Source organism: Temnothorax nylanderi, unplaced genomic scaffold (assembly GCF_030848795.1).
Source record: "Temnothorax nylanderi isolate EJ_2023f unplaced genomic scaffold, tnyl_v1.0 TNYL_tig0011_pilon, whole genome shotgun sequence".
NCBI lineage: Eukaryota > Metazoa > Arthropoda > Insecta > Hymenoptera > Formicidae > Temnothorax > Temnothorax nylanderi.
The window spans coordinates 1,534,671-1,549,288 of NW_027249073.1; the positions used below are offsets into that span (position 1 = coordinate 1,534,671).

General features: G+C 47.9%; 1 protein-coding gene across 3 annotated transcripts in view; it reads left to right on the plus strand.

The window, feature by feature from the left end:
* Window positions 1–14,618, plus strand: part of LOC139767676 (transcription factor 12-like) — a 115,725-nt gene that overhangs the window by 40,595 nt on the left and 60,512 nt on the right. Inside the window, exon 1 of one of the 3 annotated variants that reach the window (XM_071697225.1) lies at window positions 229–1,372. The exons of 1 other annotated variant lie outside the window; for it this stretch is intronic. In XM_071697225.1, the coding sequence (XP_071553326.1) occupies window positions 1,184–1,372 (189 nt within the window). In that variant the 5' untranslated portion in view covers window positions 229–1,183. Of the gene's footprint in view, window positions 1–228; window positions 1,373–14,618 lie in introns of those variants that run through there. One more of the 3 variants, XM_071697224.1, reaches the window with a different exon arrangement.

The window sequence follows — 14,618 nt, forward strand, 5'->3', positions numbered from 1 at the left end:
TTGCTGCGAGTAACGAAGGCGCTAAAAGGGACGAAAGGAATCGTCGTCGAGTGAACGAACGAGAGAAGCGAGCGAGCGAGCGAGCGAGCGGAGCGAAGCGATCGTACGGAGCAGCGCGATGGCGCGCGGAGTGGGGTCCGAGCGCGGGGCGCCCGAGGAAGGGATGGGAACCCTTGGCGGCAGGGGGGTGGAAAGGAGCCGTTGCGATCGCCTCCCCTCGCGACCGCGACGCGTCAGTCTCGTCGCGTGTCCCGTGGAGAGAGGATCTCTCGCGCGCGCCCGCTCTCGTATTCCGCCGCTTCCTCCGCAAACCGTATCGGCGACGCAAGTGAATCCGCAGATAACCAGTGAACGTTGTATCGCTTGTTTGCGCGGATCCGTGCCACTCGCTCGCGGAACCGAAGGAGATGCGGCGCGCGCGGTAGGACGCGCCACCGCCACCGCCGCCGCCACCGCCGGACGGGTTTCTCTCTCTTTCTCTCTCTCTCTCTCTCTCTCTCTCTCTCTCTCTCTCTCTCTCTCGTGTGTACGTCCGCGTTCTAACCTCGAAAACCGACCCCCGACGCCATGCAGCTGGTGGAGCGACGGCAGCGATCGCGCGCGTGTGCGTCCTGATGCGCGTGCACGACGCAACGGTGACACTACGACGATACGGCGCGCTCATGACTCCGCGGGTGATTTCGCCAAGGGGACGAAGATCGGTCAGCGATATCGACAGCCGACGGTAAAGGTAGCCGGCAGACTTCCGAACGGGCGTCGCGTTCTCCTTTCGTTCCTCTCTTTCTCTTTCCCTCGGTCTCTGTGCCCGTTCTCGACAATCGTGACAAGTGCGTGGTATGTTCGCCCTGACGGGGACGCGACCCCGCACTCCCCCCGATTGTTCCCGAGCCGCGGCCTCCGCGAAGCGGATCCTCGTCACGTGACAGCGCGTCCTCCTCTCGATCCCCTACCCTCCTTCGCCCCACCGTCCGTCCTCCCGTGCTCCCGAGATTTTTAGCGACGATGACAACGGCGCGGGGTCGTTCGCCGCGAGACGCCGACGTCGCTAGGGTCTGACACGCCGGTGCGTGTCGGTGACGCGCGCGCGCTCGAACACTCGTCGCGCTCGCGGATCGGCTCCGCGAGCCATCGCAAGGCACGTGCCCGCGTTCCCCGTTGTGCGCCGGTTCCCGGCCCGTGAATTATGCAGTCCAACACGATACTCCGCTCCGACATCGGCAGCACGGAGAAGCTGATGGGCAACAACAATAATCTCAACAACAACGGCTCGCCGGGGGCGGACATAATGTTCCAGATGGAGGACGAGGGCCTCACGCAGTTGGGCAGCGTCTTTCAATCGGCCTACCAGTCGATCGTGGGCGGCGGTCCTCAGGTAAAAGATCGAGGGGTGCCCTCATTCAACGATCCGATTACTCTTGGGGGCGAGGCAGGAAGGAGACTTCCCGAATTCATCTTCGATATTAGGGATCTGTCTGCGGGAGGGACTTAAATTATTAAGATACCGCATAAACAATTTATTACATTTAACGCACGTACGTCTATTTATTTTCGTGAAAATTATACTTGTTGCAATTTTAGCGAATTGCGCTGATTTTCTTGCATTTCGAAATATGTAACAAGAAGGCAGACGATTTCCAGATTAATTGGATCGACTGCGATCCAATTAATCTTGAAAATCCAACCGGTGTTTGATTCGTTCGCATAATTGACGATTTTCTTCTCAATAGACACCGCAGGAATATCGTTCTCTCTTTATTTCGATATTGTTATTTCGCTCTCGTGTGTGGTCCATGGCAATTCGAAACCGCCGTTTCGGACTCGTACAAAATACAATTGTGTTCGCGTCCGATGTAATTTAATCTGAACGATATCACATCCGATGTTCGCGTATAACGGGGGAGGGGGAAAGAGAGAAAGCACGAAAAATCGTATATCGCGAGGAATCTTTCCGACGAAAGAGGCGAGCGGAACTTTCCGTGGAAAATCTAAATCCCCCTCGAGATCCCGGCGACGGCGACGTCTCGGCGCGGGAAAGACGTTTTCCCCAAAGCGGATTGCGCGTCAATCGCGAATAGGGGTGGAATGGCGGGCAGGGACGGGATTGGAGGGGGACCGTACACGTTTTACGATTTTCCCCGTGCACCCGACGGAGCGTGCGGAGCACGCTATCGGCACAATGACGTCAGAATTACGTCACGATATGGCCGCTCTCACGTGGGCGGGCTCGTCGTCGTTCGGCTCGCTCTTTTTGCGAGCCCTCCTCTATTGTACAGGGTGCTCTAGAAATCCCTGTGACCCCGCGCGGCGCGACGAATCTCTTCTCCCCTGTGAAATTGACGGCGACCTTTCGCGAAATATCGGACGCATCGAACTCGCGCGAACCGCTCTAACAATAAATTGAGATGGTACGCGCTAACTTTCGAGCTGATTTGAATAAACGACGGCTTGGGCCGTCTAGATTGCGACCTAATATGAGATCCTTGAATGTCAGAGGGCAGTCGACGACGCAGGGTTTAGCTGCATATTGTTTCGGGAATACTTTTCCAAAACCGATAGGTCGGAAGACGCCGGCACGGAATATCGCGCTTCCTCGAAACTAGAACGGGCGATATCATTCGGCGCTCTCTCGAGATAGGATAAATCCTACATCCTGTCGAGATAGCGTATCCTTTCTTCCCGCGCTATCGACTAGTATTGCTCGCTCTAGTTTCACAATGTAATCTGCTCGCCTTACCGCCCGGTCTCCGTATTTTAGGCGTATTGTATCGTCGCCGGTGGCGCTCCTCTTGTCGTTAAAAAATAATGAACTCGACTCGTCCGGGTCGGTTTTGCGAAAATGTTAGTCGGAGATGAAAGAAGACTCCTCGAGCTGGACAGAATATACCGTTGCCAAAATATATACGCGCTTGGCATTCCGACGCGACTCGCGGAGCACGGTGGCGCGATAACATGAACGGCCTGTAAGAATTTCGCGAAATCAGAAATTCACGAGAGCGGGAGGGGGAGGGGAGGAGAGGAATATCGCGCCGGGAATGCCGGGACTGCAGTAAGAGGGCTGGGGTAAGAGGGGCGGGAGGGATGATGTCTATTCCGACATTGCGAGTCAGGGCGTATACGGCGAAGTGACTCATCATCCCCGCATTGTTTCGTTAAATGGAATTTCTATCTAATTTAAATGCGGCTTAGCTAGAAATAATGCGATTATGCGTTAGCTTATTCTGTTTGTTAATCTCCTTTGCACACCATTGTTACCCCGTCGAGGCGGGCGAGGGACACGGGCGGCGGAGGGCGATGCGATGAAGAGAGTCGGAGAGCGCGCTTCCCCTCCCCCTCGTCCCTCTTTGCGTCCCCTCTCTCGCCGACTTGCCGTTTTGTACGGCACTGTACATTATTTCAGTACAGTCTACACAGCCGCTAGATCCTCTCTGGCTTATGGACTGTTCGCAGCGGTTCTCCTTTTCGACCTGCGACTGCAAATTTAATCTGCCTATCCGTCGGATTTTCTTCCCTTAAGTAGGATTATTCTATAGAATATATAATTTAATATATTTGGTGTTTTTTTTGTGATTTAGACAAATTTTGTTTTAACTGACCTAAGAATATAGATTACCACGTAAATGAATTGATAATAATTAATGGAAACTTGACTTAATTGTTAATCTCATTTTATACTGCGATATAGTACGTACCAAGTTCGCCGTTTCCTAACTGAATTATGATGGGCGATAATGCGCCAATTAAGCCGGGAGCTTGTAACGTTACTGAAGCACAAAGGAATCTAATTTAGTACTCCATTTTTAGAATATCGGCATTAGGTCTAATGGCGCGTTCTGTAATTACTTATTCCTGACTGGGTGACCTCTTTTACATCTTCTCGGGCTTTGGGACCGGCTCGATCGGACGACTTATTAACGCTAACGGTACAAAAGCATTGTAATTATGCCTCTCGCGTTATGCCGAAGCAAAAGACGTATTTAATGACGCAAAGCGTTACGAGACAAATGAGATCGAGTAGGTCACGCATTTATGTTGTGTTAGATCGACAGCTGTCGGTCCATTATTTCAGTATCTTCGTCGTCAATTTCAATTCGCTTAATTGCCGCTTCTAAGAAAATAAAACGACCCGTAATGACAAATCGATGGAATCGTAACTACGGGACTGTGTTGCAAATTTTAAGTTTTAAACACGTCGTTTTAAATGTCGCTAGTTATTAAAGTAGTTAAAAAGGAAATTATGTCAATTATATAAAATTAATGAATGTGAACTAAACAGATAAAATGCAAATAAGACTGTCACTTTTACAGCGTAAATAGTTACTTGAATTAGATCTTGAAATAGATCTTCGTCGATCCTTTTCCCTTATAGAGCTTTTTTAGTAGAGTATCACGTCTGACAATCTTAATATTTGCAACTTATTTCCCGCGATTGTTTTGACCGTGGAAAACCGCGCTTCGTCGTTCGTGCGAGAGAAAAGTACAACGGTGCGTTGCTACGAGAATTCCCAGGGCTGTATTTCGCGGAAGTCACTCCGGATTAACTGCATTAAAGTTTCTCCGCGGCTCCCTTAAAATATTGCAACGGCTTAAACGTTTTTTAACGCCGAAACTTTTGCCTCCCTCGATTTATTCGAGAGCGAAATTATCCGTTATTTACCGACGAGAGAGCGGTAGGAAGGAGGGCGGTGGTGGAAGTGTTCTCTCTCTCTCTCTTTCTCTCTCTCTCTCTCTCTCTCTCTCTCTCTCTCTCTCTCTCTCTCTCTCTCGCTCTCGCTCGCTCTCTCTTTCTCTGTTTCTCACTTTTTTTTCTTCGCTTCCCTCATCTCTCGGCGGCGCTTTCGTGTGTCTGGCGAAACCAGTTTTTGATCGCGCCGGGTTAAGGGCGGCCATTTCCGGTCCGCGCGCGCCTTCCTCCCTCCTTCTCTCCGTCCCTCTCCGCGTCCCTCATATCCGGTACGGCACTTGCAACGTTTTAAACCCGCTGCTCTCTCTGGTACACTCGGACGACCTTTTTTTTCCCCGAGAGCTTGTCGGGCGTAAAATCTTCCCCGACGCGGCGTCGGGACGGCGAGAGGGGAGACGACGGCGCTCGAAAAATAGGCAAAAAATCCACCTTCATTATGAAACGTTATCTTTCTTTACGTCCGACTTAATTAGCTCGCCGCGTCCATTTTGGGGTATTACAATGCGCGGACCCGGAGTAACTCCGGCCGGAAATTAAGTCGCTCGTGCTGTCGCATGTGTATCACTTTGATGGATTAAGGCAATGATAAAGTTCAATTCAATTTGATTTTCGCCACACGTACGCGATTTTATGCTGACCTTTAATTTTTTTTCTCTTCTCGAAAGGAACTGACCATTCTCGAAGAAATTTATGCGTATATACCTCGGTTAATAAGTGGATACATGCAACAGACGTTTGCATTTATCCGTTCGTTTTACGACGTCGCGCTGAGACCTGCCATTTCTACGTTATTAATGAAGATTCATATTACGTGCTTCGCCGCGATGGCGCGTTTCTCTATAAGCTCGTTTCAGCCGGATACAGAGGAAGATAGAGCTAAGAAAAATAACACACATCTACCTCGCCGCATAATAAATGACTTGTCATAACTGCTCCCATTTTTGCATAATCCTATCATGGATTAATGAACTCAATTTCTTCGTACTTCCACAGCCATGATAATTTGGAAGTCGTATGATCCTTACGTATCCGTCGCCTCTCGTATCTTTTCGTATAAAAATTCGTTTCATTTCCAAAGTGAACGATTAATATGCGGGATAACGTATGCATATCCGGATTTCTCGAAACGAAGCTGCAGTTCGGGGCGAAGGGGAGGAAACGCAAAAGCGAAAGTGGCCGTCGATCGCGGTGGTCCAGCGGCACGCCCGCTTCAATTAAGATGAAAATTTGAGAGAATCGCGCGCGCGTGCAGGCCGGATCGCCGATCGGCGAGATCGTGAAAGCCACCGTCGTCGTCGTCGTCGCCGAATCGTCGTGACGTTCAGCGTTTTACGAGCGGTCCACGCGCGGCGATCGTCAGAGAAATAACTTTCGCGCGCGCGCGCGCTCGTTTTGGAGGTCGGTGTAATTGCCTTGAGAAAGAGAAAGAGGAAAAAAAAGAATCAATGAAACCGATAGGTCCGTTACGTCGCTCCGTTTCACCTGCCTTCCCACGGTGCGCGTTACCGGTGCGACCAAATTTACTCCGAGTAAAATGTGGTGGCCGTGTCGAGATGTTGCGCGTGTATATTGGTCGCGTGTAAATGTGCTATATCTGAAATTCCATCCTCCGAAACATTCTTGTGAGATAGACCGAAGTAATCGATAATATGGACTCTAACGTCGAACGTAATTCACTTAAAAATTTCACGCAGATGGCTCTTAGGCTTTTATTCGATTTCCTCGCTGCTTGCTTTGTCCGTTTTTATCTTGAGAAATTGAAAGGAATATTGTACTTTGTTGCGCTGCAGAAAAATGTTGGCGATGGCCGATGAGAGCCACTGATCACGCGAGTGCTAGGTTAAAAGCGGCAATGAATAGAATTGATATAAATGGGACGGCGACCTGGCTTCGGTCTCGAAGTTGATTGTTTTTTCTTTCCCCTATCGGCGAATTGGTCGACAAGTGCCACTTTATTATCGCAGCGAGTTCATTACCGTGCTTTTACCGAATCGTCGACACGAATCGATTAAAGTAGGAAAATTTGTGCCCGCGAAATACACGTTAGCTTATATTAATGAACATTAATCAAGTAATTCTTACTTATATTATCTTAATGAAATTTTCTTTAGCCTGCCATTAGGCATTATTTTCTTACAAAATTGTTATTGATGATCCCTCATGTATTTATGACACAACATAATTTAGAAAAAAGTTACGATAATTCGGCGTGCGCGAGATTCGATAAAAAAAATTATATTGTTATTCTTGCGAATTTTATAACATAAATTGATATATTTTTTGCACTGCAATTATATCTGTTTACGAGATATATAGTCCTCTGCGGTGGATGTTATCTAGATGAGATGAAAGAGATGAGATGCGCTGACTGTACTCTCGCTCGCCGGAGGACCGCGGAAAGCTAGAAACTAGGAGTCGCGGAAATTCCATGACGGCGGCAGTTCCGGTCGATCGTCGCCGCCCGTCTCGTAATCTATGGTTGGGATTAGCATTAGTACCCCGACACGTATGCGTAACCCATATGATCGTGCTTGTAGCTACAAGTTGCGCGCGCGCGAGTGTACCTGCTCGTATGCACACGCCGAACGCGTATATATCCTGCTCTTCTCTCCGTCTGTTTCTCTCTCTCTGGCGCGCGCACGCGCGCGCGCGTAGTTCTCCACAATTTGAAGCACAATATATACATATACGTATACGCGCGTCTAAACAGATACGATAGATACGGCGGTTACAAACATATTCGCGCGCGGCGCGCGCGAGGTATAATTAGACGCGGCCTAGAGCCGTACTAATAGCGGTATCCTAGGACCCTAACACACGTCCGCCGATATAACCATTGCTGGTAACCATTATCCCCGGGCTCTGTTTGCGCGGATACGTCGCCTCCGGGACACGCGTACTCCGCACATACACACGCGCACGCACACACGCTCGCACGTGCGTTGTTTCTCTGCGCGCGCGCGCGCGAGAGCATGCGTTCGCCTCGTATCTACCGTTATATGCGTTGCGCATATTCTGTGTACCTGCCTAAGTCAGCATACGTGTATGCGTATGCGCGCACATACGAAGCGCGCGCGCGTGTCCGTGTGTGCATATTTGCGCGTGTGTGCGCGCGATCCTAATGAAGCCGCGCGCTCTGCGCGATTATGACAATTAGCCGGCGAGGTCGAGCGGTCGAAAAATGAGAAAACAAAGATCGTCAAGATCTACGCGCGGCCGACGATCGCCGACTCCGGTTCGCGCTCCCGTTTGATGTATATTTTCGGTCGGCTCGCGCTATAAATGCGGAACGCATATAATCGTAAATTAATACCCGGGCAGTTACGGCTGCGACTCTATTCCGCGTTGCACTCCGAGCGTTTATAAAGTATTCAAATACCCTGTCTGCGCGCCCGCTTTCAATTCCCGATTAATTTCGATGAAACTGATGATCCTTCCGAGACCCGGTATTATATTTTTAGTAAAATTTATAGAGAGGTTGCTATTTATTAAGTAGATATAATCCCTTTTTTTTCTTCAAAATGTATCTATTGTCCCAATGCATCATACATGACATTAACACGGTATAAGTACTGATATATTTGATATATTTGAGCAACAGAACCATATAATGATACGTCTGTAAATTAATATCGGTTTAGATTTATTTTATAAAAAAATTATCTTTTTATATTTATATCTAAATGATGAAGAAGTACCTTCAGTTCTTCACCATTGGTATCGTGTGTCAATTTTTAGCGCACGAGCTACGCCGGTCATCGGATGAATACTTGATGCCGAAACTTTACTTCTCCTAGTTTCTTTCGTACTCGTCGGGCATTTATTATAATATGTATACCGGCGAAGTAGGGCGGCAGTACGCTAAAGCGATGACTGAAAACGCCACCATTAGGAAGTAACTACGCGGCGCCGGATATCTCGATTATCTTCCAACAATCATCCTTCCTCTGAACAGGCGCGGGTATGCGTTCTCGAAACGCGCGCGTGTACATACACAAACGCGCGGGCATATGCACGCGAATACGTGCACATGCATCCGCGTGTACGTACACATACGGACGCACATTTCCGTATATCCACCGGGCGCAATATAGCAATACGGCACATACGAACCGCATGAGCGTGCGCTTATGTGTCCCCGTGCGTGTGTCTGTATCTGTGAGTACTATATGGACACCATATATACGTCCGATTATTAGTGTGTCACACACGCTTGATTTGGTAGCGGGCTTATAACGCCCGCTATAGCGCCGAGAGGCGCCAGCTGGATGTGTTTCGAAACATAGCCCCCCGACATATCCGCCAAACACGAACTTCCCTCTCGCGCGTATTCGTCCCCCCGATTCTCCGCCGATCCTCTGTTCGCGCTGATGATGATGACGTTGATGATGACGGGACTTGCGACGCGACGCGATGCCGCGCTAGACCGCGATCGAATAATCGAGATTTTCGGAGGCAGTAAAGCGTTGCGAGAACAAGGGGATATCGAGCTTCGGGTAAAATATTCGACTGAACTCCTGAGATCGTGCTTGATCGAGTTTTCTCTAATATACTTATAGTATAATCATGCGTAATAGCATAAAAATGAAAAATTAGATATCAATTCCGATTATTTTTCTACTACTTTATTACATACATTATTTCAGCGCGGAGGTGATAATCATGAATTTTATATTAATGAAATAGACCTCCGCGATCTTGTAATTGAAATTAGACACGGCGTACAGTCGTGCGCGCATTTTAATTATCATTCGCAACGGCACGGAATTTATAGTCATGCTAATTGTGTACGGCGTCAGTATTGATACACATCGCGCGACGGCTTGCACGATCCGCGTGCGCCAATAACACAGCGTGGAGAATTTATTAACATAGTCGTAGGACAGGGAATACGGGGCCGTTTAACGGCGTAGCCGAACGGCCAACGCAACGAAATTAGGCGTCGCGATTAGCGTTTCCGCCGATGGCCGGTGGCTGCGTGGACCGTCGACCGCCGATGTGGGTCTCTCATCTTAATATCGTGCGAGTGGGCGTCGCCCGTGATGACATGACGGGATAGTTCGATAGTATGTCGTGCTCAGAGATTTTCACGCACTGTCGACCGGCCAGCGGACGCGCGAACAGTGGAAACATATACACGAATCACCGTACCGTAATTACACGCTCCCCGTCCGTAAGATATGTCTTCTAATAACGGTCTCGTTCTCTTTCTGTTTCAGGTGAGTTAACAGTTCCTCTCTCCCATCGTGTGCCGATTAGTAGCCGAGAGCGCTCGCCGCGCCGGTGAGAGATTTACATTTATATTTCTCTGTTGACGTTCTTTTTTCTCATATATATATCCCCTAATTATAACGATCTCTATCGTGAAATTTTTAATTTCACGCTCTTTTAATTTTCATCTTAATTCTATCATATCTGATTTATAAATAGCATTTATAGTTTAATGTTTTGACACAAATATCCGAGTATATTTAACACAATTATTTACATTTAGTCCCTAAGTTGTTAATTAAATTATTCTCGTGCTAATGAAGTTAGATTAAGAGCGAGTCAAAGTGTAATTTCGGAGTTTTCTGAGACTCGAAGAGAAATACATCGAATCGAGAACTCGAGTCGAGCTAGCGAGTAGCGAGACGAGGGGGAGCTACCGTGAAAAAAAGAAAAATAAAGACGCGTAGGGACCTGAGTCCGCTCCGGGGCGAAAGAAAACGATGGAAACATGGCGACTTTCGGGCCATATGGCGTTTACGGGTGCCCAAGCACCGTAAACTTTCATGGACGTAGTCTAATCTCTCTTTCTCTCTCCCTCTTTCCTCTGTCGGCCCTCTTCCTCACGAGAACAGAAGCCTTAATCAGCGGCCGCCAGACTCTTAAAGGATGACGAGTGGTTTCGGCTGAAAGTCACGAAGCGAAGGTTCTTCGCCCTTTGCGTGTCTAGGTCGGGCTCGCATGGTTCCAGAAACTATTTTATTCCCCCGACTCGTTCGATCTGTGCTAGATCTATCTCGCCTCGTTCTCTATCTCAATTTTCCTCCCTTTCTTTTATACGATTGCACCAGATTTTCTCCGTTCGAAGCCTTTTAAATTTTTCCTTGAATTCTGTCTCTAGCTATTCGCGATAAGGAAATAACACCCCTATCAATCACAGCGTGATAGACCGCATCGATCGAGAATAACGGATTACGATACCCGCGAGTTCTACATGGCGTGACGCGCGAGCGTATTGCGCGAAATTAACGCTGCAACGTCCGATTAATTTCCATCGCACGTTTTCCGAGAAGACTACCGACAAAATCCCCCGCCGAATATCTAAGTCGGGCGGAATTATGCGAAAGCGTCTCCGGCATTAATAAACGTTTCAATCGTTGCCCTAAAGTTTCTCCGTCTCTCTCTCGCGAAGCGCACATTCCGTACGTACACGCGGTAGAATACACAATGTGCCGATTCATATGCGCACACACAACATCCGCGTGTGCACACACACACGTACACGCACCCGCGCGCTGGTCGCGTCCACACGCGGGCATTCTTGCCACCGAAACGGGCTTCACCTTCGACCCGAGGGATCGATCTGCATAGCGGGTAGCTCTCGCATAATCGCGCAAAACGCGCCCGGCGGACATGCACATGCAGGCGGACGGCCGCTGGGTAGGACCGTCGGAGCGTTTGCATGCATACAGGCACACAGGTGTGCATGCGTGAGTGTGCGTGCGTGTCCAGTGTGTGCCGGAGCTCCATAACGCGAACATGTTAGCCAGGTTAGGCGTCCCAGGGAGGGTAAAGCTCTCCCGCGCGCTCTCTCTCTCTTTCTCTATCTCTATCTCTATCTCTCTCTCCCTCTGTATGAGATAGAGCTTAGATTAGGTTGGCTCGAGCCAGTTCCGATTTTCGTGCTGATCTCGCGATAGATCGTGCCTGTTTCCGTGCCTGTCTCCATCTTCTACACCCGCAATCTTCGTACCTCCGTCAAATCCCTCGTTATTATTGTTTACGATTATGTCATAATTATGGTGCTACCCCTCGCAGCGATGTATCTCTCGCCTTTCTGTACGGTGTTAATTAGGTATAGTGTTTAGATTAACGTTGATATAAGGATTGGGTTTAGCAAACTTAATTTTTAGGAGCTTGCAGTTTTGACGTGAAAGATAATCAACTTTCTTACGCGAAAATATTCGCGGTAATCGAACTTCTCGACAAACATTTCAGTTCCTTAGCGTAATTCGTAATTCGCCGTTTTGCATTCGCAAATCCAATTATCTTCGGATAAGATAAAACGGGTGTTGGTACGAGTTATATTGCATCGGGGTGCATCGGGGCCCGGAATAGAAGCGCCTACGAGCCAGTTTCGATTTCTGCGGAGATCACGCGGTAGATCGTGCCTACCTCCGTGCCTGGCCCCCAGATTACTTCCCGGTGATCTTCGAGCGCGAGCGAGTTCACGTCTCTACGAGCGCGCGGCTCTTGCCGTTGTTGTTGTCGGCGTCGCCGCGCCCGCGCCGTAGCAACGTCGTGTATTCAACGAGTCCGAAACTTTTCGCGACTGTGCACACGACTGACGAGGAAGTCACGAACCAAGTTTTACCTCGAGGGACGCGTTTAGCACCGTTGCCTCGCTCGTATGTTCGTATCCACGGCGATTTTGCAACGGCCATTAAACAGCCGTTGAGCAAACTGATTCTCAATCCTATGACGATTAGTTCGCCGGAATCGACGATGCGAATCTCATCGTTGGCGCGTATAATTTCAGCGAACGCGTAATCGATTCCGTCAAAATAATAAAATATTTTTTTCAAGCACAAATATAGATATCGCATCGCAAAATCTACGAGATATTACACAATCTTGATCGCGAGTGTCGTTAGCGGGGAGGACGAGGGGGACGCGTCTCCCCCAATATATATATACGCAAATATATGATAATTTTTTAGTAAATTAAAATAATGTCTATATATATATATATATATATATGTACCTGAAAATCTTAACAAGTTAAACTTTTTAAACTGTATAGTTCTTTTATTTTTTTTACTTATGTATTTATTTATATTTTTTTTTAGTTTTTAAAGTCCCCCTTAAAAATTTATAGTTAACGGCGCCAGTGTCTTGATATAGATCGTCAGGAACGGCACCTGGCTTTATCGTTTCGGGAAATTTCCAGATAACAAAATGCTCTTAAACATCGCGAGTTTCCTGAAACTCACAGTTTATCTTCATCTCCGATGTAGATCTTTGTTTTCGAGCAAAGGAATGCGATAACTGGCGATCCCGAATCAAGAGTCTCGTGCCGATCCGCGACACCTGGCCTTACGAGTGACCAAAGAATTAAGTCCACTCACTGGAATACGCGATAAGATAAATTTCTCCGCACAGTTGACTTGGCGAAACGAAACGATATCCGCGATAGAAATGATTTCTCTGCGACGTGGATACGCTATATATCCGGTGATGCATCGGAATAGACAGCCACGTGTACGTCGCTCGCAGGCAAGTTCGATCGATCGTTCCGGGATTACCTTATAGACAATTGCTCGCTCGCGGACTAATTTCGCGAAATTGCATCGTTCTGCATCGCCCAAGCGATAATTGTTGTCGATAGATAGAGCGATTCCGCGACAAAGACTCGGCCCGGCTCGATTTCGCGAGGTCGATCCCGCGCTATACCGAGTGGCGAGATAAAACTGCCGCCGGTCACTTCTCGTACGCGATTTGTCCATGGCGACTCTACTATAAAATTATTGACTTTTGCTATAAATACCGTTTGCATCGCGGGCTATAGTCGACGTACCTTTGAGATAGCGATTTTTCACCTTCGAGCGATTCTTTCCGACGTTGCTACCAAAGAAGTTTGCTGTATACTTCATAAAATGATTGCAGTAAATTAAATGATAATATGACAAGATAAAAGAAATTATAAATGTATTTTATTATTCATTTTATTGATAAACTTGATCGATTTTTTATGGAACTTTCGCACACCGATATCGCTTTTGATACAATGAAAAATTTCAAGAGCGTTTGAATTGAGGTACTGCGAGGCCTCATGTCGAGAGTTCAACGTTCCTTGAACTTTGACCAATCGACACGCAGCCTCCTCTCCTCTTCACGCATTCTTACTTTCCCGGAGACACGGATTTTAATTCGAGCCGCGTGACCGGCCCCTTGAAATTCGATCCGAAATTACGAGACATGGTCCCCGTTCCGAGTTCCGGGCCAGTGGCAACAGGATGAGTGTGAGGAGGGAGCCCTCTTGCCTCTTTCCGCACAGTCCCATGGAATTATGGTTTCGTTGGTCAGAATTATGGTCGCGCTCTGCGCCCGTGACCGGGTCATTTCCTGAACGTCGCGTCAGCATATTCGTTCGTCTTCTCTCTCTCTTTTTTTCCACCACGCGCTCCGTTTCTTATTTTCTTTTCCACGTCTCTTTTTTAGATTCTCAACAGTCCTTAATATACTCTTACTCGTCCATTCCCTCGGACGAGAGGGCGTTTGAGTGAGAGTGCCTCTTCAACGAAGGGAATTACAGTTGAAAAAAAAGCATGGAAAAAAATGTGGTCCTCCCGCCGCAGGAAAAACTGCTCCCTCTCGGATCTCGATGATATACACGGTCTAGACCGGAATGACTTGGCGTCGCGACGCCGCGTACGTTTCTTTTTGCGAGCATGATTTGGATGATAAATCGTTTACCGATGTTGAAAGCGTGTACCAAACACGGTGAAGGTTAAAACTGGTTACCGATATGCATTACCGGCGAATATGGAATCAATTTCTCAAAATCAATTCGAAATAGAATAACCGATAGCTTTCATTACAATCCGAAGTAGTAGCAAACGCGATAAGACGAATTTTGCGACGAATGAAGGAGTATCTAAGAAATTTGCGATAAATATCTCACGATGTTTAAGAGCATGATGACTTTCTCGCCATTTTTTTTCGTACT